The following is a 23523-nucleotide window of genomic DNA, read 5'->3' on the forward strand; positions in this document are numbered from 1 at the left end:
TGTGTTTACACAGATAGGAGACATGGATGGAGAGAAATTAAAAATTAAAGTATTATATATAGTATGTAGAGCTCCCATTTTTACTTTTTTATAATTTGTGGCTTTATAACTATGCTATACTGCACAAAACACATTTGGGAATTGTATTTGCTCTTCGCAGTGGTGGTGCTGCTTCCATAGAGGTGTGGGCCATTACATCGTAGTGAAAAATGAGACCACAATGAGTGAAAATGTGACTGTAGCAAAAACGGCTAGAAACTGCATGGGGTTCAGAGGGTTAAGAGCACCAATTAAGACCAAACCGTTGTGGTATCCTTACTACATTTAAACAAGCCCCTACCTTAGTGTTGGTGAAAATCTTTCCAAATGTGCGACAGAACCGCCAGAAAAAGCGTGAGAACTCGTGTACGCAGGTTGATGATGTCACATTAATGCGACCCACAATCTCTATGAGCTGAGGCAGGCTGGAGGAAGAGCAGACAGATGGAAATCAGTATTACTGCGTGGCACATACATGTCTTTATCTTCTTCAGTAAATTGTAAACTGTTAATATGTATGTGTCTTTAAGTATGTGTATCTGTGTGTATGTGAGAGAGTGTGTTTGTGTTTGTATTATTCATGTTATGGGAACAGAAATTTGTTTCATCTGTTTACACACTCTCACTGTGAGGACCTGCCTCCCTTCTGGGGACAGGGACTCCCTTTAGGGAAGTCCTCATTGCATCAATCATCAAATTTTAGTATGAAGACTTGGTTTAAGTTAAGGGAAAGGTTGGGTTTAGGGTTAGGGAAGTAGTGGTTATGGTTAAAGTTATTTTAAGTCTCTAGAAAAAATGAATATAAGCCAAAGTAATGTCCTCTGAAGTAATGGAAACCTCACTTTGTGTGTATGTGTGTGCGTATTTCTTACAGTTGGTTGACCACCCAGAGCAGACTGTCCCAGCCAGTGGTTCCTTCATGCTCTAACTGGTGGTCATAGAGTAGCAGTAGAGCACTTAGCATCTCCCTGCTGCCGATGATAGTTGCCACATCCTGGAGAGGAGAAGCTGGCCTGGGGAACCGGGTCACTGCAGGACCAAAGGTACAGGAACCACAGTAGAAACTCAGTTAATGTGCTACTTAAAGAATTAAAAAAATAAATAAATAAAATCATTGCATAGTGATCCAACCTTCTATTGCAGGTATGTCTCCGTGGAGTTTGGCTCTGCTGGTGAAAGGTGCATTCTGCAGCACCACGGCAAACAGAGGAGGGATGAGAGACTGAAGGGCTGACAGGAAAACGTGGAGCTTGTGTTCATCCAGACCGTGTTCTCCCTGCTACAGAAAGAGGTAGCAAGCAGTATGAAAGGACGAGATGGTAACTATATGCATGGCGCCAACATAGTCATTGAAATGAATGAGGTTAAAGAGCATGAAAAGTCCTTTACATTAAGTAGCTTCTCTATACGCGCTAATAGAGAAGGGATAAGTGAAGTGTGCAGAGTGCCCAGCTCTGTGGTCCAGGCAGCAAAGGCAGGAATGAAGACCTGGTGGACTGCACTGACCACCCGCTCTGATGGGTCCCCAAGAGACAGCAGCATCAACTCAAAACCCTGGAACAAGATAGAACCAGTGTTTTGGCTGGTGCAAAATCCTGCAGCAATAGTGACAGATAACTACAGGGTGTTTTAAAGAAACAGTCCTGATGTTCCACTCCAAATACACATACCTGGGAGTACTTGTCAGGGTCATCTATGTAACCCATGATAATCCCCAGACTCTTGACCACAGCCTCCCTGACCATGTCAGCCTTGTCCTCAGCAAGCATCTGCTGCAACATGGACAACACCAGGGAGCTACGAATCTCCTTCTGCAGAGACACAAAGCAAGACAGAGAGAAACAGAAAATTCATCTGGATTTTGTTCATTTACAGTACACTCATGGACGATTATAGTTTTTAAATTCTGTGTGCACAATACGTTCTTACAGGCAGGTAAGGTGCTAAGGCTCCACAGGACTCTGCCACCAACAACCTCCTCTCTGGATATTTGTGGTTAATCTGCAGAGGACAAATATAGAGAAGGAAATGTTGAAAGAAATAGAGGAACAGAAGTTAAAAAGAAGGGAGAAGCAGACGGGAGTGCAGCCGCCATGGAATGGAAACAAGTCAAGAATCGTCAACATGCTGACCCTGTGGAAACCGCTATTTGTCTTTCTACCCAGATTCTCAGCCTCCAAACTGCTGGGAGCTGCCGTTGCCATGGCAGTAGATTTTGTTGATCGTAATTGTGTTGCATGCGATGACACAGGTGGCAATGAAAACAAAACTGCTATCACATTTAAGTCAGGGACACCATGGAGGTAATGACAGGACTTTTCGGAATCAGAGGAAAAAATTAAACACTGAATGAATCTTCTCACTAAAATCGACACTCAGCTGAGATTTCCTTTGTATAAATTGTTTATATTTTAATTAGAAATTAGCGTTTTTTAGCAGAATTTTACCTCTGAATTGTAAAATCTCTTTATATGAGTGACAAAGTGAAACAAATTACCAACAGAAATAGCAATAATTAATATTAATCCTCCTGTTCTTTGTACAGAAATACATAAGAAATTGTGGCTCAGAAAGAGGAAATAGTGTCACATTAAACTCTGGAAAAAACACATATAAAAGAAATCACAAATGACAAGTATGAATGTTTAGACTTATTGGAAACTGTATGCGGAATAATCCAAAATCTGTCAACAGTTCAACACTTAATACATGGATTTAAAATTCAACTTGGAATTCAGAAAGGGAAAAAAGACAACACAGTTCTTAAATTATGCAGTATCTATAAATTTATGAACGGAAAAATATATATATATGAAACTCAGTGGTAGCACATTAAGAAAGGCCCACTGCAGCGCTGTACCGTACCTGTTCCCAGCACTGAGGAAGTAGCTCAGCCTCCACCCGCGTGGGACCCACGTGTCTCGCAAACGCAACACAGCCCGTCAAGATCATTTGTCTTAGAAAACATACACAAATGTAAATAAATATTAGAAATCACTGCTGGATAAACTCAATTTGCCTCCTTGTTTTTGGGTCTAAATTATTTCTGGGTATGGGGTCAATTGGTATAATAAAAGATATTTGCACATTGTCCTGTCTATACACACACCTCTGCTCATCATCCGGTCTCTTGATTAGGTTGAAAAGGATGTGAAGGAGCTGGTCTCTCTCTTTAGGCTCTGGGTGTAGGCAGGCGGTACACAGGATGAGAGGAATCAACTCCTGAAGTAGAGAAGAAGACAGAGAGAGACGGAAAGAGCTGGCATCAGTTTCGCTTTGCCAAAACAGAGGGTAATTATGGTCACAACACAAAGGGAAAGGATGGCTGGTAGCAGTCAAGCAGGCCTGTAACTCTAAGGAGTAGCAGGAACAGGAGAAGAGGAGAAGGTTTTTATTAAAAAAGAGGAGAGAAAAATGGGCAAGTCACACAGGGAGAAAAATACACAGTGGGGTCACCTTTGAAAACCAACAGGAGCCCGTCAACACTGGAGAGAACATGCTTACCTTCAATGCCTTGTTGGTGTTATACCTTGACTGATTTGGATTTTGGGTTACACACATAAAGTTCAAGCCACATACTTTGGAAGTTTTAATACTGCATGCACACACCCATGTATATAGACAGACACACACATACTGAATGCAGTAGTTTCTTGTGCTAAAACTGAGCTCTATCCCAGAGTTCAGGCAGAGTTCATGGGCCTTCCAACCAGAGGGGAGAGAGCTCAGCTGCCCTTGATACAGGGCCTCCATGGCCAAATTGCGGTCAGCCCTACATTCCCGCCACACACACCGAAATTAGAGAGTGCATACAGAGTTAAAAATATTTTTTTTCAAACTCTGTTTTCTTTCTTTTTTTTTTTTTTTCCAGGAAGATATCGTACTTTCCTGCCAAGTGTTGGAAGAACAAGCAAAACCCCAACACTGGACGGACAGATGGACCCAACAGAGAGACTTGGGTAAAGATAGGCTTTGATGAGTCACTCACTCAAAACTGGACCAACCCTGTGAAGTCAGTGCCATGTTGGCCGTCTATTAAAATGTAAAAATATGACTTTTAAGTATCTGAGGGTCATTTTAAGTGGTTACATGCCGAGTTCAATGTGGGAAAAGTCAGTTCAAGCGTCAAAAAAATGGCAAAAATCTGCAAATTGACCAAAATCAGCCAAATTCAACCATCTCATTTAATAATCTTCTGTCCTGGCCTGCAAAAATACTATACATCTTCACAAGAGACATTCTGGAGAGTCAACAGCACTGGCCTTTTAAAACAAATAGAGGAATTCATAAAGAGCACACATCTGAAGAGCCAGAAACCACAATGACCCTGTTCTATTTCGGTGTGAACTCCAGCCTTTCTGATGTGAAGACTCCTTCAGGAGGTTAAACATCTGACCAGTTCTGGGTAAACATTGTGGGCAGGTAGAGTGGACAGAATGACGCCAGAACGCCAGGGACAGGAGGCCCGTTGCTGTTTTTTAAAGGGTAGCACTACTACACATTCCAGTGCATGGACCGACATGCACGAGAGCCTGCATCCAATGCCACACAATGACTTCTCGTCCATGTGTCCATTCTTTTTTATCCTTTTCAGCCATGCCAGTTACATAGCTATGAAAACAGCAATGTGTGCCTGTTGGCCCGCCACTTTGGTTCAGACTCAAACATCTCCACAGCTATTAGTGATAGAGTGCTGGGACTTTTTGCATTGACATTCAGACTGATTATATTCCATCATGCAGTCAACATGGTACAGAATTTTTAATGTAACTCTACCCTAACATACCTTTTATATAAACAAAAAAAAAACAAGTGTGATAAACACATAAATGTGGATGTATCCTAATGACTTTCTTCTCTAGTGCGACTACCAGGCTGAAATATTCACCTATAATTGTGAAATATCTCTACAAGTTGGACAGTCAGAAAGTTTGGCACAGACATCCATGGTTCCTGTAAACTTGCAAACACATCCATCTCCCCTTCAGGGTTAATACTCATAACTTTAATGATCCACTGACTTTTCACCAAAGGCCAACATAAAGGTAAAACATTTTAATTTGTCCAATACTTTATGACCATATGTCTGCAAGACTAATAACAGACCCATTAGCCTCAACTGTACTTGATTACACTCCAAGTTTTTGGCTTCTGTTATGTCTTAGCCCTAAGTCTGCTGTTTATTCTTCTCTGAATGGTCTCTGTTCAACATCTGTTGACTCATGCATTCAATTAAAGCATCACCAGAACTTGTCTGCCATGCGTCATACCAACAATCTTGATAAAACTATCAATGCTCTTTGTCTTGCTGGAGTTCGTTAAAGATCACAGTTATTCTGGCCGGTAGAAAAAAGGAAGTCAATGATTACAGCATTTATTTACTGTCATTATAGAGAAACCCTTTGAAAAGCCTATACTGTCATTTTACTGTACACAGCAATGGTGTTCAGAAAACAGTGCTACAACAAAAGAACAATAATTCACTGAAGGAAAAAAAAATTAAACACAAATAGTTCATACAGAGAATGCAAATCAAAGTACAGTGCTGTCCTGTGTATTAAAGAAAAACACAATGTTTAATGATTTACAGTGTCTGATAATACAGCCAGGTGGCAGGCAGCGTCTCAATGGACAATACTACCGTTTCAGGTCAAACACCTTTTGTTCTGAAGGGGGTGTCACATTCAAAAAACTGAAGGTGTGTCTCCAGGTTTGCGGTGGTTAGAAAGCTTCAAGTTGCAAGATGGACGTGTGAGCAGCTGTGTGTGTACGTGTGTGTGTGTGTGTGTGTGTACAATGTCACGCACGGTGACTCTAACGGACATGGTACAAAGTCCACACCACTCAAGAAGAACCCTAAAGCCTCGATGTTATGCTGCGTTATTTTTTTTTGCCAACCTCTCCCTGCAGTTTGTTTATCCAGATTTTGCAAAGAGATTAAGTTCTCCATAACCGTCTGTGGTTGAAAAAAAATACATAACCCTGACGATATGCAAAGCAGCCCGACTGAGAGCTACTCCAACCAGATTTACCTCTTTCGGGCACTCCATTTTGTGTTTTATCAAGTTTCAATACTGTGTGAAAAAAAAAAATAAAAAAATCAAGCATATTGTACATGGACACACACAGACACACATTTCATGCAAGCAGTTATGAGTTGATGGAACACCTGTACAGGTGTCGGCATTATAGCTTCCAAAGAGTAACTGCTTGTTAATGCCTAATCTATGGTCAAATCTCATTCCCTTCTCTCCTCAGAAGAAATTAGAACTCAAATCATGAACAGCTACTCTGAGGGGTAGATACTATGAAGCAATACATCCATTTTACTAATCAATGCAGGCACTTGCTTCTGACAGCTGCACATTAAACCGATTCACCTTTAAACTTCATTGAAGTGCATTTAGATCTGACATAACGACCCATATGTCATTAGTCCCATAATGAAGGATATTATTTTAATTTTTGGCTAAATCAAAGCAAAATGAATGTTATTGATTGAATATTCTCTGGTAATAAATACGAGCAGAATAATTAATTTTCTTCTCTTTTTTTCTGTCATCTGCAGTACCAGCAATGTAAACAGCCTTCACAACAAGTCAGAGCCAAACATAGAAACATATTTATGTGATTTCTGCATCGCCAGTTAAATTCATGTCGGGTTCCCATGGCAACACGATGCGTACAGTGTGCGATACTGTAACTATACGACTTCATTTATTGATATTAGTCACGCACAACGCAGCATATTTGCAGATACAACACATACCCTTAGCTGAGAATCTGCACCACTCATAAAGAAAAGTCAGGAAATAATTTGATTAAAGTGAGATGTTTCTTCTCGCCAATTTAAATCCGACACTCTGAACAAAACCTGCTCCTGACCAGGTTAGCTCCACAGCGTAAGTTACCATGGAGATCTAGCCAGGTAAAAAGAGAGCCACCTTCGTGACACTAAAAACTCTGACTTTAGGCTCAACATACCTCGCTAACCCACTGATCTCGCTTCGTAGTACAGTCCTCCGCTCCCGAACAGTTGAAAGTGGAGTCTGTGATTTGGTAACACGGTTGTTGATATTTAGCTACTTAGCATATTTAGATAGTTAGCATGGTGCATGGTTTACCATCCTGCTCGTTTCCACTACCCCCCCAATCTCCCTCCCTCTCTCCCTATCCTGTGTACAAACATGCATGGGGCTCACTGGAATGGTGTTGTGTTGATTGCCCTGAGCCACTTTGTTTGTGTCCCATTTACAGAGCCAGAGCTGTGCATAAACATAGGACTTTTTTTTTTTCAGTGCACAGACAGAATGCACACAAAAATGTATTGGATTATAATCGCTGGCTTCACCTTTTAAAGCAAGCGAGCTGGTTTAGATTTTGTCAAGTTACTTGAAAAAAAAATACAATTTATATCAAGGATTTTAAAAAAATCTTTGGATTTGTATAGTTTGAAAAAAATCTTGAAAATTGGTAGCAAAAATGTATAGGATTGATTAAAACCACTTCTCAGCCACATAGGCATTTAGAATGATTAGAGCTGCAGCAAATAAAACATAAAGGGGACCAGTTAGCATAGGGTAAAGACTAAAGATACACTGGATTGAAGAGACAAACATAACAACCCATGTAAGGCTAAAACTGCTTACCTTAGGCTAATTTTGCATGTTAGATTATATTTTAGTTACAAATCAGTTTTTATATTTTTCCTGAGACAGCACAATATAAGACAACGATCATTTGCACTTTTTAGAAATGACAGAGCAATTGCAAACAATGAAAAAAAGAGTAAAAGTTAAAAGAAAAAATAAGAGCAAGTCAGAGCCTAAGTGATAGCAGTTGTAGCTAAAGGAGCTGGGCATTAGTTACACAATTCTGATCTACAGGTCATGTGAGATCCATGCAGATGAGTGCGTGAAAGACTCACCTGGCAAAGGTGCGCAACCATTCTCTAGAAGAGAGGCATGCATGAGAGTGAGAGAATGAGTGAGACGAAAAGAGAAGAATAAAAATAAAACCAGTGAAGGCAAAAAGGACAGCAAATGTGAGTAGGGGACAAAAACAGCAAAGGGGGGGGAGGGGAATGATGATGACTGGTGAAGACAAACGCCATCTTAAAAGAAGGTGAAATTCCCAATCAATAGATAGACACAAGTCAGCTGGGGGTTTGCAGGTAAAGAAAATCTGTTTTGTCTTGCAAATTTCCAAACTAACGCTACACATATTCTTTTTTTAATCTTCAAAGGCAACAAAGATAAAGGTGCTCTGTGCGGCTTCATAGCATTAGGTTAGAGACATTCTTTGTTCCGTATAAATTATCTGAAACAAACCACTAATCACACCAATTAGACCATTGCCAACAGACTGGCAGCCTCTACGCAGTTTGCACAAACCAAGAAAAGGGTGGTGTTCTTTCAAAGCAAACAGGGCTAAATATTTCTCACAATAGCAGATGGTGACATGAGTGAATCACCACCAGAAAGCAGAGACTTGTTTATCCTCTCAGATAAATTCTGACGCAAAATTCACTTTTCACGAGGTTTACGGAGAATATATCTGGCACTGAGGAGGGATTGTTTATTGTGGAACGAACCTTAATGTCATCCTGACAGTCATTCGCAAAGATATCACCGTTAAACACACTGACAAATAACTTCACACATTGCACCTTTACCCAATGATGCTTGAGGCTGCTCTTCCTGAATTTCTACCCTGCTTAGCCTTGCTGCTGTGTGTGTATCTATTAGACATTAAGACAAGAAGCCTGTGATGATGACAATAATGACGGGGATACAGGGAGGGAGAGAAGAAGAGGAAGAGGGAGGAGCAGCAGGAGTTGGGGTTACCTCTCGTTTAGCAAGAAGCACATTGGGGACGATGTGAGGAAGACAGCGGCCCAGCATTAACATCACACTCTCCTCGCTGTCAGCTATACGAGACACCTGGAAATGAGAGGGGCATTATGAACTGTGATTGTCCTAAATTAAGCTTTTTTATATATACAAACACAAGAAAAGAGTGGCACTGACCTCTGCTCCCAGGCGGCTGTCGGAACACATTCTGCAGAAGGACAGCAAGGCTTGCAGGAAGGCCGGAGATAATTTCCTGAGTCACCACAAACAACAAGAGACCGAAAACAGTCACGATAGTCTGAGACATTTAATCTGTGTTCACCAGAACTCTGGAGAGGGCCATGACCATTGAATGATTCAGGAGTAGACTGTGCTACCCGGCCAAAGAGCTTAGTGCCGCCACTCACTCACGTAACTACTATTTATGGCAGTGGAATAAAAAAATATTTTTAAAAAAGCAGCACTGACACCTTTTCAACAACAGCCAAGGGACCAACAGCATTTTACCACTCTTTTTTTCCAACTGTGCATGAATCTGGAATTTTAAAAAAAGGAACTATCATTCATTCATGCATTCATTCATTCGATCCATTGATTCCAGCTGTTGACGCACTCCACGTTCTACAGCACGAGTGGGACAGAGGGAAGACGTGTTCAGTCAAAATAAAAAATCTAAATTCACTTCCCATTATGCACTATGTGAAAATTAACCAAGTACCAAGACCCTTTTTTTTTTTTTAAACTCAAGAGGGCAGTAACTCACCTAATAGCTGCTGTATTTTCTGCATTGTGGTTACATAGACTGTTAACTATCGCCATCTAGTGGTCATATTTAGGAACTACAGTTCATGTCATTGTATTTTATGTACGCTACCTTAATTGTGCAACATTAAACTCAGGAAATCTAATACAGAACCCATAAACATCAAGTAATATACAAACAAACACAACATTTTTAATAATAGGACTGTTATTTAGTAGTGTGTATTTACATATTCCCATGCAGGAAGTACAAGCAGAATTTTTAGAATTGTTAGATCACATACATCTTTTTGAATATTTACATATTTCTCAGTTTTGCAAGTGTCTGACATTCCTGAATATCCACTCACCTGTTCGGTTGATCAAACTGGACGGGTGGCTGACTCTTAAGCTTGTTGTGGGATGGTGGGTGGGACTGTGATGTGTTTTGAGTAGAGGTGGGGTCATTACCAGCTTCTGAAACCCCTCTGATATCCAGATACTGGCCATTATCTGTAGGAGGCTAAGGATAAGACCCAGTTAAGTTAGGATTAGAAGTTCAAATACCGAGGAGTCTGCAAAAATTTTGCAATAATCCCGTAGGAGGCGAAGGTTTAGACTAAATTAAGTCAGGATTAGTGGTTCAAATAACTGGGATTCTGCAAAAATTTTGCAATTGCAAAACACAGGCCCTTTTAATACTGTGTATCACTGGCATGCATTTACAGAAGTCTGTGCACGACATATTCAACCTGACCACATACCACAGAGAGAGGGTCAGTGGAGCAAGCGGTGGCGGTAGAAGTGGAAGAGGGGTTTAATGTATTCTGGGTACCCAAGTCCAGAGTGGCCGGAGGTGGGGAGGAGACAGTCCTCTTCAGTGTCTGAATCTCACTGTGAGGCCAAGAAAATGAAAAAGTGTGTTATAGAAAGACTACACATTTCACATTAGTGAAGCAGCAAATCAATAAACAATCCACTGTTCAACCAGTACTATCCAAAAGCATTAGTAGAACAGTTCTGTAAAATGCCTCAGCAGTTCTGGATTGTGGTTAAGCAAACTGGTCGGAACCCTGGTGGTGGCAATTAAAGGCTCGACATGGAGTTTCAGAGGAGTTTTTTTTCCTCTGTAATTTCATGCAGCAGTGGTGCTCAGGGGAAATTTCCATTCTGGTCCAGTTTTGGTCAAAGTTATGGTAATAATGTGGACTGGAGTACTGAAAACTTTTCAAATTTTTATGAATGCTTCTCATTTTCCCCCAGCATCATTGGCAAATGTTCTTGTTGAAATGAAATACAACTGCAACGAATAAAGGAAACTGTGTCTACATCAATACAGATCAGTGCCTGAGCACAAACTTGCACTTACCTCTGCAGTTTTTTGATCTGCTCTGCTAGGCTCTGCTTCTCATTGTTGAGGAGGCTGATCTGGTACTCTAGCTCTTGTACGACTTCTGTCTGTTGCTGCAGAGGGCAAAAATATCATACAGATGTGTTAGAACTTCAGTTCAAAAGCAGACGCACTAATGAGCCAAAACTCTACATAACTTTCGACTTTATTGAACGAGGCGAACACTCTCCATTTAGTTTAACAGTCTTTTACTCAATGTGAATGCAGAGGTGGCAATTAGATTTTTTATCATCATTGTAGTTCTGTGGACCGCTTCCACTGCGCTACGTAATGAGTCAAATCAATCAATCCTCCTGGGGAAACTGATGATGTCTCTTAATGACTGAGTAAATGCACCGCTTTCAGCCAGTTTCTGTAATTTTCTGTAATAGAGAATTGATTGATATAAACAAGATAATGGGCGTACGACCTCAACGTCAGTATTGATGTTTAAATAGTGTGTACTGCAAATACAAAACTGTGTTCATAGAAAGCAACCGGTATAGATAAAATAATTGGGTTTAACTTGGAAAATGTGACGATCGAATGCTGTATTTCAGTCTTTTTAAAGTAAGTTTTGGCCACATGCCTATGATAGTTGCTGCACTGCAGTAACAAAGTGGGAAAACTAGAGGCTTCTCTGTGCACAGCCACTTAGCTAGCATGTGAGGTGTTTAGAGAACATTGGTAAATTGGAGTGTCTATCAATAGGCGAAAGTTCAGCAAGTGAGGCATTTTGGATACAATTATAGACAGAATTTGTCTCAAGACGATGCACAGAATTTACGTGTGTAGCAACAATGTAGCACAACATGGAAGTGAAGGCAGTGCTCTGTTTATATCAATGATAAGGTACAATAGAAATATTCTATTCCTAAAATTTTTATTTTTTATTTTACCTTTATCTTATCAGGTAAAAATATTTGAGAACCAGTTCTCATTTGCAAACATGACCTGGCCAAGAGGCGCCAGCAGGAACAAATACACATAAATTACAGACACAAATAGACACATAAACAGAACATAGAACAAAATTAAACAAGAAGCATGGGGGCATATGCATGTGAGTGAAAAACAATGTGCATGAGGTGTAAGAAAGTGTGTGTGTATATACAAGTATGTAAGTAAAATCTGGCATGATCAGCAGGAGCAACAGTCAACTACAGTCTGTTGGATTTTAAGCTTGAGGGTGGTGAGCGGAGTCAGAGTTGCAAGTTTGAAAGTGTTTTGTACGATGTTCCAGTTGTTAGCTGCTGCAAAGCGAAACGAGTTACGGTCAAAAGTAGTAGAGGTATTGGGGATGATGAGCTTGATGTATTCACTAGACCTAGTAGGATAAGAATTATGGGCGCAATCAATGAATAACCATGGTGAATAAATGTGATCGTCGTTTCTGCCATAACCGTGCAGCCCTAACGTCTACTATACACACCTGTTGTGACAAGTCAGGCTTCTTTGGGGGATCTTGAGCAATGCAGTTTCCTGGAAGATCACCAAAATCCACCCCTACTGACACGTCGACTGTGTCCCGAGGAGAAGGAAGGGGGGTGCCGCAGTTCCTGTAGAGCTGCAACAGGTCGGGAGGTTTTGGGATGTTGAGGCCGACATCGTCCCACAACTCAAAGTCCTGGGAACAAAGAAGAAAAATAATAAAAATGATAGAATCCTCATCCTCAAAGTAGGGTTTTTCTCTGCTTTTATCTATGCAAGACACGATGTCAGCTCAGAACATTTAAGCTGTTGAATATACTTGTGATAACACAGTTCAACCAGTGTCAGGGAACTCAGGTCTAATTCCTATTCATCCTTGAGAAAAAAGAAACTTTACACTAAAAAAGTGGCAAAACATAAAGTCTTAAAAAGGTCAACTCTATTTAGACATTTGTCATTGTGTCTCTACATATGAGAGAGCCAGAAAAAGCTTTACCTGATCATCGTTTTCATCAGAGAAGGTGATGGATGAGAGTTTGTATTCATTTTTTAATAAATATTCATTCACAAGGAAGTTTAAGGCTCTTTTCTCCAGTGGGCGTATAGGCTCCTGAGGTAGAGAAGAAAGAGAAGCTGTAAAATTATTCATTCAAGGCCTACAAGTGACGGCCTCCCAGGAGTTTAAAGGAGCATGTCTAATCTCTCGATTCATTCTAACACAAGAGAAAAATTCACAAATCTTTGCATTTGGAACACTTAAGAGATCTCCCACCTGAATTTCAGGACTTGACTTGAAGTTTTTTCTCTCCTGAGAGGGCACTTCGCTCTCTGCGAAATTGAGGAGACATTAGATGGGTTTGAAAGGATCCTGAGCATTACTGATCTAGAGGAATTCTCTTAGAAACAAAAAGAGAGAAAGCTGTAACAAAAAGGGTTCAGGTGGAGAAGAAGTTAAAAGTACGCCACACCTGCTGCCTGAGTCAAGTTGGCGCGCAGAGCCTGAATGGTCTCCTTTGCTTTCCGTAGCTCAAACTCCAGCACTGGACAGGAATTGACAACACACACACAGGAAATGCATCCAACCAAAGACAGGGAACAAACAAATAAAACAAAGATGGGCATGAAAAACCAAACGACACATAAGATCATAAGAGTCATAAAACAAAACAACAAAAAGAAAAAAGGATGCATGCAAATCATGGAGTCTAAGGAACGCATGCAGCAGAGGACCATGGTAAAGCTGCCTGGATGTTTGTTTGACAGGTGTGTGCAATGCATTGAGATACATCTCAATGACAGGACCTCCTGCCCTCGTTTTCCTCCCACTGACATCAACAATGTGCCTGACTTAACAAATGGGAGTCCAAAATTTATTTCAGTTGTAGCTGAGGTGAGCAAATCTATTCAAGCTACTAAAATATGCCCTTGACAATCTAGGAGCTGTCTGACACAGGTTTTTTTTTTCTAGGCAAATGCCTTACTTGTAAGTAATTAAAACATTTGGTTTCAAGCCACTCAAAAGGACAGCCACTGCTCAGGTTACTTGTTTTCAACAGATTTGGATTTACACTATGAACAAACCTATTCTAAGCTATAAAAATTAAGAGTCAAAATATGATTTAGCCGTACTCGTTTAGACTTGTTTCCATAAAAAACAAAAACAAAAACAAAAAAACCACTGCATTCATAGATCATAACACGAGCAAGCTGTTTCTGACATCGTACACAATCAGAAGCAGCAGGTATTGGGCTAGGCCACTAAATTCCAATTTGAAATGCTAAACTAACACTGAGTAAAGAAAAAGTACACACAAGATCTTAAGACACGTTAGATAAAAAACACACGCAAAAAGTAATAAGCGATGGAGCAGGAAAACTATGTTGCATGGCTGTGCACTGAAAATCCGCTACTTGATCCTGATCCTCTTATTGTCTCAAAATATGTCATTAAATGTCTAGGATTGTGGTGCAATGGGTGCTGTAGTAGGTTTCACACTTCTTCCTTTAAGGGCTAAATAAGCCAGTACAGGAAGTGTAAAAGGTAGGTATAACTCTTTAACGATCTTTGATAATAAGGGTCAAATACAACCTACTATTTCTCAAAAGGCCATGTCAGTTTTTTGTTTCCGTAATTCAGGTAAAGAATGACATCAATATTTTTTTTATTAGTTACTTGTCTAACAGAGACCACCCATTTTGACCAACTAAGTTTTCCAGCAGATCAAGAGTGCACAGGATGCAATCGCAACAAAATGGAAAACCAAGAACTGAATACGGGAAGAGGAAAAAAAAAAAAAAAGCAAAAAGCTAGTCTGGATGGAGTGACTTGTCCAGTATTTCACTGGGGTTTGATCAACGTCAGGAGGAAGCCAGAAAACCCAGAGTCAGACAGCTGGGGGCAGGCATCTTGGCGAGAAGAACAGGTTGAGGGGAATGAGAGTGGGGATGGTTGAAAAGTGAAGAGAGGAGGGGGAGGTGCCAATTTGGTAAAGTGTGTGAATAATTGCCATTTTTTTGAAAAGATGCAGAATTTGTAGGTGTGAGGCGGAACCAATATCTCTGCTGCATGGTTTTAAATGAGCCCTTACTACGCATTATTATAAATCTGTTTTTATCAACTAATAAAAGCCCCAAACCATAAGCAAGCACTGTTTACATTTTAGGTGTACATTCCCCCTGCACGAGTTATGATATTGACATTTACAAAATAGTGCTTCTTCTACTCTTATAATGAAATACACACATTACATTTACTGACATTTATGATTACAAACAACGTACATACAGTGTATATACGAAGTATCTATGTACAATGGTGGGATAAAATAATATTTAATGCCAAAGAAATAGAAAACGTTAAGCACAAAATATTCCAGTGTTAAAACAGTTCGCACACAACTACATAAATCCACACTACAGTTATGGATTGGGGCTTTTCAGGACTAAGTGACTGACACTTACCGACCAAAAGGGTGGATGACTACAAAAGGCTGATAATGGATAATGTTAACCACTGTATTATGGCATTGAACCATGGCTAAAAAGCAATGTCTTCATGTTGGAAGAAATAGAAAGATTGAAATTCGATTTAGATCAGTTTAACAAAACAGAAACGGCCCCTGTATGACAACACTGTCCTACGTTAAAGTAACAGGCCTATTCATTTGTTTACTTTTCTTTCGTCAACAGCGTGAAAATACTCATCACACAACATCTGAAAACTAATAACGTGCTCATAAATGAGCAGCTGCTCTTAGAAGGCAGCGTTGTGTGATGACGCATCATTGGTGTCAGACACAACAGTTAATGTATTTGCCTAAATCTATCTAATGGTGTGTCACGACAGAGCCACGGGGGGAAGAGAGTGTAATATCAAACAATGCTGAAGCAGGTCTTGGACCAAAAATACCACAGACTGACTCCGCAGTGTGCTAGCTGATGAGAGGAGACACCAGCAGCTCAACCCCAGAACAGAAAGAAGCATACTGCATGTTGAAAGTAGAATATGTTAAAGAAAGATTACTTTATGCTACTTAGTTGGTTTAAAAAGCCTACAGTGACAAAACCATGGCACTGAGAAACCCCAACTATCTGGGTTATTTGACACCATGTGTTCAAAAAGTATACTCGTGATTTTGTCATACCTACTAAGGAGGCAAGACAAAGCAGAGCCACAATAACAGGAAGAAAAAAAAAACAAAAAAACATCTACGCTTTTGAATACTTCAGATTATTATCATAGATTAGAATAAACTGATACAGCTTTTATAGTCACGGATGCAGCTTTGAGGTGTTATTTCCCTTCTTTCTATTGCTCTCTCCCATTCAGTCATTACCCTTTTATTTCCCCAAGGTGAGCTGGGTCTCTAGCTTTGAGCCCTGTCAATACAGTTCATCTTACCTGCCACCCGTTCGTCTGACTCTCGATTGCCGTCATCCGAGTATCGGGCAAAGTCCAGAGAGTCCAAGGTGCTGATGCTGCCAGCTCGATCTGAGTAAAGACACAGAGACAGGGGTAGCAGTGAGACAACTATACAGCCACATAATCACACAGTTAGATGATCTCAATATCAAGCAGCTCACAGAGCTTAAAATGTGACAGCGTTTTATGCTGCATGCTCTCCTCTGATGAGACAGAGTTAGCTGCACTGTGTGTGGCAGGGATTCACTATTTTGCTTAAGGACTCTTCAATAGGCTGAAAGCATGCCGATACTGGGCTTAAGTTAAAAGTCCACCTTTCTACAATACAAACAGAAACCTTACTAAAGTCACTTGAAAGCAGAGCTCTTTCTAAACTATGTGGGAAGGTTATACTTTAGCCAGGAATCAATTCAGCCGCTGCACATGGACAGAAACTAATCAACCATGAATGCAACATTGCTTAGCTGAAACACCCTATTTCCAAACAATAACCTGTCATCTGAGTGTTGTAATACCAAAAGCATTGCTCACCCAAAGAAGAAATAAAGCTGATAAATCAGCATAGTCATGCTCATATGTCACTGAGCTGGGCTACTCCGGTAGCTTCTCCAATGGTGTTAGTTTTCTTTCCACTGCAATGGAAGTGTGAGATTGGCCTATTTGTTCTCTGATATCAAGATACAGTAGAAGGTCAAGGCAAATGTAGCCCTGTTGGCGTAAAAGCCAAGCTAAAGAGCAGGGGTTGTGTGAGTAGTGAAGCAGGAAAAAAAATTCCTAAACAAACCTGTTGCTGGTGACACCTATTAGCAGCAGTTTGCTTAAGTTACAAAGTTAAATTGTCATTCATTATCTGTAAGCATCACCTGAATTATATGATGACCTGGTATGATTAAAATAACCAAGACCTTTAAAAATGTAGAAATGAAATGACGGAATCTTAAAGGAGGATACCAACAGAAAAAAAACAGTCACGCCTTGACACAAGAATAAAATTCTTTTTGTGGTAAATAAGTTTAGAAAACATAGAAAAGTAGATTCTTTTATCTGTGTGTGTGTCACATGCAGCTTCACTAAGCACACACACTCTCAGTCCTGTAACTGCAGAGTGAGAGGGTTTTGTTTTGCATTGGTTGTGTCTATATGCTCTGTCCGGTTGATGTCAGGTGAATAGCTTTTCCTGTGGAGAATGCTTCCAGCTGTCCTTACCTCCTGATGATGTGTGCAGATTATTGTCTTACCTGCATTTGGCAAAACAGTAAATTAATGTTTTCAGGTATATGCATGTGGAAAAAAAAACAAAACAACAACAACACAATTTCATAATGTGCAGAATCATGCACAGATGTGTTTTGTTTATGTGCTTGCTTTGCAAAAAGCAAGTATTTCTGCCTGGTTGACCTTTCAGCTCGGTGCCTGTGGCGTGTACTATCTGGACTGAGACAGATCTGACACTTTAGACCGTCTCCTCCTTACTTTGCCCCTGCCTGGCCGGGTGAACAACACAGACACACACATAGACACACACTTATACAGACACAGACACACACACAGACACACAAAGACAACAGATTTTCTGCTTGGCAAGTTGAATGACAAAGGAGATAAATTGGAGACAGAGAGAGGTACAAGAGTTTAGACCAGGAACAAAAAGACACATTAAAAGTGAGCTGATACAAACACAGGATACAGACGAGGACAAATACCCAGGATGTAGCCAAGTAGCTCTTTTAATTTAATGGGAGGGATGTTTTGGCAAGACTGATGCTGGTTTTATAAGCGTTTATAAAGATGAGATAAAACTATGGAGCACAAAGCTGAAGGCACATTTGTTGAAAATAAATTAGATAAAATGTAGCAGTAAATAAGGTTCTGAAAAAAATACACATAATATGATCACATGTAAAATAATAAATATTATATAATTATACAAAAAATAATAATAAACCACACTTATGTGGAATTGAACCAGGCCAGAGATTTGCAAATATGTAATTTTTGCATGTAGATAATGAGGAACAAATTGGGTTTCTATGAAAAAATTGCATTTATTAACACCAGAAGCAGTCATAACCTAACACAGAATAATAACCCACTTTCCAAGTGAGCACCACTGCTGTGATGCATGCACTTGCACATAAGCACCAACATTCACATGCACAGAGACACCTGCATTTGCACACACACACACACACACACACACACACACACACACACACACACACACACAAAGCTTAATGAAAAGCAGAGCGTTATGAACAGGCAACCAGTCGCAGCCGGTCTAAAGCGACAAGGAGCCTTGCCAGTGCTCCAATAATATCATTAATCACCTTCTCACACAATACCAAGTCTCTGCCCCTGACAGAGAAAAGGACGGGAGGGGAACATGAGAGACCATATGAAGTTGGACCCATTCACACACAGTGCTTCTGTTTGGGAGATGTGCAAGTGTGTTGTTGTTTCAACAGACTGACAGTGACTATCTTTGAATCTCCCACTGAATAAATGTAACTGGTGTCCTAAAGCTCACTGTGCAGATGTGCTGTGTTATAGAGCTGGATGGCCGGCCACTGTTCCAATATAACATAAACTGTAGTCATAAAAAGCCTAACCTAGAATTTATGATGTGAACCTACTATGTGGCCTGCACAGAGTATTTGTAAGGGTCTAAAACAATATGTTAATTTTTACTGTCTTGTCTGGAGATTATATTGATGTGGCAAGTCACACAAACTTCTGATATATGGCAGGTTTCTGTCAACCAAGGGTGTAACATTTTACATAACGACAAAAAAAAAAAAAAAGGTTTGTGTCAAAGAGCAAATAACTGTTTGACTAGTCAGTGACAAGTGGACAAACCCATTCATATATACGTGCTGCAAATTAGCAAGGTGGTGGGAGATGCCTTGCTGTGCCATGAGACTTTGATCAACAGATACAGATGTGGTTTATAACACAGTCATTATTTGCTATTTGCAATCAGCTACTTACAGCTACAGTCACAGTTTGTGCACTCGTAATGATTACACCAAGAACATTTCTGGTTGGCCAGCTGAATGCTTTGTTCTTTTGTAGGGCATTAGATGATGAATGGATACTTTACTTCAGCAGAGGAATCAGAAGGCTGACCAGACATTTGAATGATGATATTAAAGCAATATTTGGGTTAAGGATAGAACATCCAAGCAAAGTATCACCACACTCATTAGATGATGTGTCATTCTTTGCTTTATCCTTTTTGACAGCGGTGTGGTTATCATGCTGTCCCATGTCTCAATGTGTTACACGGTCCATTTGATTGTATGCTACAGCTACAACATGCATCTTTTCAACACTTTCTGAGGTCATAGCAGTATGCAGGCTGAATTCATTCCAACACAATAAGCAAATTAAAGATAGAGGTTATTTTTTTTTTAGGTGTGCAGTCTTCAAGGATCATATTGTCAAAAGCAAGGTAATGAATGTGTAGATTTTGTTTGCAAAAACGCAAAAGAAATTGCTATCTAAACAGCTAGCTGCTGTGTTAACAAGACAGCACACATTCACACGGTATCCCTCGCTCTTTAACAACTACTTAAGTGTATCTTCATGTTGGAATCCATCAGGGGAATCCTCACATGAGTAAAAATACCATTCCAGTGATCACATGAGGTCTTGGCTATTAGAATATGCTGGAATGTGCCTTGGGCTGAGTCTGTCCCTCTTATCAATTTATTAATCACTACAGCTTTTTTTTCTGTCTACGTTTGACAGATCTGACTTTCCAGCTGTATCGAAGTTTCATATTTTTAGGAACTTTTGTTCATGAATATCTATTGAGACTGAGGTTACTGTTTCTTTACAACATCCCTGACAGTACCACAACAGGGGAGCTGTCAGGTCCTGTCATGTTTTTCGAAGACACCATCATCAAACATTTATTCCGTTACTTTGCTTTAAACCTTTTGGGGGTTTGCATGCAACCACTAGACCTTTACAACTACCACACACATATCACAGCTGTTCATGTGTGCTGCTGCGGTCGAAGATATATGTCAGTATTTAAGGTTGGGGTTTCATACTGACAAGCAAAGGATGTAGAGAATCTGAGTTGCTGCTATCTGCAACACCTAGCCTCAGGCCAGTTATCGAGACTCACATTCAAAACTGTGCAACAGCCTTTCTGAAACATCAGGTCATTGCCCATTGCCACTGCATATAAAGTAAGGGAAAATAAATCGTCTGGTCATAAAACCATATCATCTTTTTCTTCAGCGTTTATTCATATACTATGGTTCTCTGAGCTGGAAAACTGCCAGTTACACACAAGGAAAATACATCATCTGGCCTTTTGCTCAGCTTGCATCAAAAAAAGTCTAAATTACAATTGCAGGGCTGCAATTATTTCATTCTATAAATAAATGGAGCTGGTCATAAACTAAAAACACTGATTCAGATCCTTGAATTATTAGGGAGAAAGGTAGAACTGCTACTAAACTACAAACAAATAAAACAACAGATCATGTATTTCCATTTCATTTTACCTTTACTCTGATAACACGTACCAGTGTGACATTTGACAGCTATTGGAAGCAGTGCGCTGTTTTCCTTCCTTAATTTGAAACTACTGTCCAGGAGGCAATTCACACTCACTGGTGTGACATGGCAATTTATCATCAAGACACAAAGACCATCTGTTTTCACATAAACTGATGAACACAGAGATTTGTCTTGTTTTTCAGGGCAGGTTTAAGAAGAAAGAATGAGTAAAGGTCTGTTTATTTCTGTTACATTTGGATGGTGAACAAGGGACTTAGGTTTCTGTCAATTCAATTTGTCACCACAGTGCTGGATAAAATGTCTGTGACAGCTTAAAACATAGGTAGAATATGTATTATCCATCTTTGTACACACACACACACATCCTTCCTACCCTTTCTACCCTGCATCTAAACTTCAATATACCAATCACTGAATCAATTCCAAGATTCATCACTTACATTAAAGAGCTGATTAAGGACAAGGACATTTGTAAATCACTATCATTTCAACGCCCCAACACTCCTTACATAAAGCAATGCATTTCTCCATGTTAAGTAAATATATCTACAAAGTTTATTTTTTCCTTATTGAGGGAGCTTTATAATACCTTATATTGTCGGTCTACAATACATGTGAATACATTTGCTCCACTCACCTCAGTGAAATCCGGCCTTAAGAGCTTGCCACTCATATTCCCTACAATGCAAAGCCCCCATGTTTGGCCACAGTTGAGCTGTAGTTTATGGTAATATCAGTAACACCATTCAATAGCAGCTTTATGTATGTAGTGGCTGGAGTTGTGACCATAGTAACCATTTGCATGGCATGTCTGTTTACAGGTTCAGACTCTTTCAATTCAATTCAATTTTATTTGTATAGCGCATATTTACAACAAGAAGTCATCTCATAGCGCTTTACAAAGGCAGAAACATCCAACAATCCAAAACATTGCCTATAAGCTTCAGCAGTCCGCAAGCAGTCCACAACAGTGGGAAGGAACCGAAAACCCCCACAGAGGAAAAAACAACCTCCGACAGAACCAGGCTCAGGGAGGGACGGCCATCTGCCTCGACCGGTTGGGTGGGTGTAGGATGAATTATACAATTTAGTGTACAGTTAAACAAGTGATTAGAGGTTATTGTTCTTTTGTTCCTCCATTTCAAATGTACCAATGAAATATTCAATTTCGTAGTTGGTGGAGGTAACAGGAGGCATCGTGGTGGGGGCAGAAGGATGCAGAAAGTGAGGCCAGCGGCTGTAGTTCAGGAGCTCCAGATCCAGAGACATCCACGCTTTATAGCCACCAAATAATGCCACAGGTTGTTCCAGAAATAAACTCCTGTAAGTGGATGATGGTACGACAGATATATGCCCTTCAACAGAAAACTAAAATCATATTTTATCTCCCTAGACTGATAAACACATCTGCTACAGAGAAACACAACTACTAACACAATGTGCTCCAAAACCATATGATGTAGCTTTCAGTTCAAGTCTAATGCAAGCAACACTGTCCTGTTTATACCAACCCACTGCAGCCTATTCTTCAAATTTAGAACTGCTTTCCTGGCATTGCCAAAGTTAAATACAGAACAGCTAAAGCGGGTTGTACATCCTCTTATTCTCATGCCTCTCTTGTTTTCTTCTCTGTCGCTGATCCTGACCTCCGACCCCTCGGTAGCCTGAAGAAAGGAGCGGCTTCCTACCTGACTCAATTACACGCGAGCGATCACAACAGGTCTGTCATATTATCACGCATTCGTCTCCACAAAGCATCTTTTCTAGCAAGTAGACAATGTGGTTTGGCCTAATCACATTTCAGCGAGGCTCTGGTCTGTGTGTCTGCCAACACAAGCTGACCCACAAAACCCGTTTATTGGCTGCGGCCCGAACGGGAGGGCAGGTGCAGCAAGCTGATATCTCAAGATCGATTGGTTTCCAAATGCAATGTTTTAAGCTAACGTTGGCTAGCTTGGGGGCTAACTTTGAGTAATACAACGTTAAAGACCGGGCTAGCTGACAGCTAGGCGGGTAGCACTGGGGGCAGCTAACGTTACTCACTCAGCGGTCCTCCAGGTCCGAGTACCTGGTCTTTGGCCGGTGGAGTGCCGCTCTGTCGCTCGAAGTTGCCAGGGTTGGAGAAATAATCCCTCAGTCGCGGAAGCTCTCTGCCTGCTTCCAACAGTTCAGTGTGAAACTCCAGGGCCGTGAGAATGTATTGGTCCCTTAATAGCTGAGCAGCAATGACATCCACAGACACCCGTGCCTCGGCGCTGCCTGCCATAGCGGAGGTGGCCGCGGCCGACACCGAGATGCCCTCACCGCTGGGGCTCGTCCGGTTGCTAGACAGCAGGAGCGTCGGAGGTTCGGCGTCCGCAGGCGGAGAGAAAGGATTGCCTGGCGGTGGCCCTGGCGCTCCGTCGCTCGGGCTCCTCTCTGTGTCAACTGTTTCATTGGGGCGCCGCTCAGCCTCCTCCTCAGAATCACTGAGATTAAATGGGTTGACCGACGCCATTTTTGCACTATAAAGATTTTTAGCAACCTAAGCTAGCTAAGCTAATCAGACCCGCTTCTTCCTGAATGGATATCAAGCTAGCCGAGGTTTGGTAGGTGGCTTTGACAAGGGGAAG

The 23523-nt window shown here is 40.7% G+C and overlaps 1 protein-coding gene across 1 annotated transcript; it reads right to left on the reverse strand.

Annotated features, from left to right (window-relative positions):
* Positions 1-340: 340 nt before the first annotated feature.
* Positions 341-23470, reverse strand: LOC103353364 (lisH domain and HEAT repeat-containing protein KIAA1468 homolog; the record flags this gene model as incomplete). Its single annotated transcript, XM_008276300.1, has 20 exons — positions 22955-23470; positions 16355-16444; positions 13422-13493; positions 13226-13281; positions 12950-13063; positions 12455-12649; positions 11002-11096; positions 10397-10526; positions 10004-10155; positions 9069-9144; positions 8886-8981; positions 7967-7990; positions 3149-3261; positions 2905-2995; positions 1969-2040; positions 1710-1850; positions 1429-1593; positions 1171-1315; positions 912-1068; positions 341-464 (listed from the first exon to the last, which is right to left on the reverse strand). Coding segments are annotated over exons 1-20 (2562 nt in total), but the record flags the coding sequence as incomplete, so codon positions are not given.
* Positions 23471-23523: the final 53 nt, after the last annotated feature.

Source organism: Stegastes partitus, unplaced genomic scaffold, assembly GCF_000690725.1.
Source record: "Stegastes partitus isolate 25-593 unplaced genomic scaffold, Stegastes_partitus-1.0.2 Scaffold68, whole genome shotgun sequence".
In the NCBI taxonomy this organism is placed as follows: domain Eukaryota; kingdom Metazoa; phylum Chordata; class Actinopteri; family Pomacentridae; genus Stegastes; species Stegastes partitus.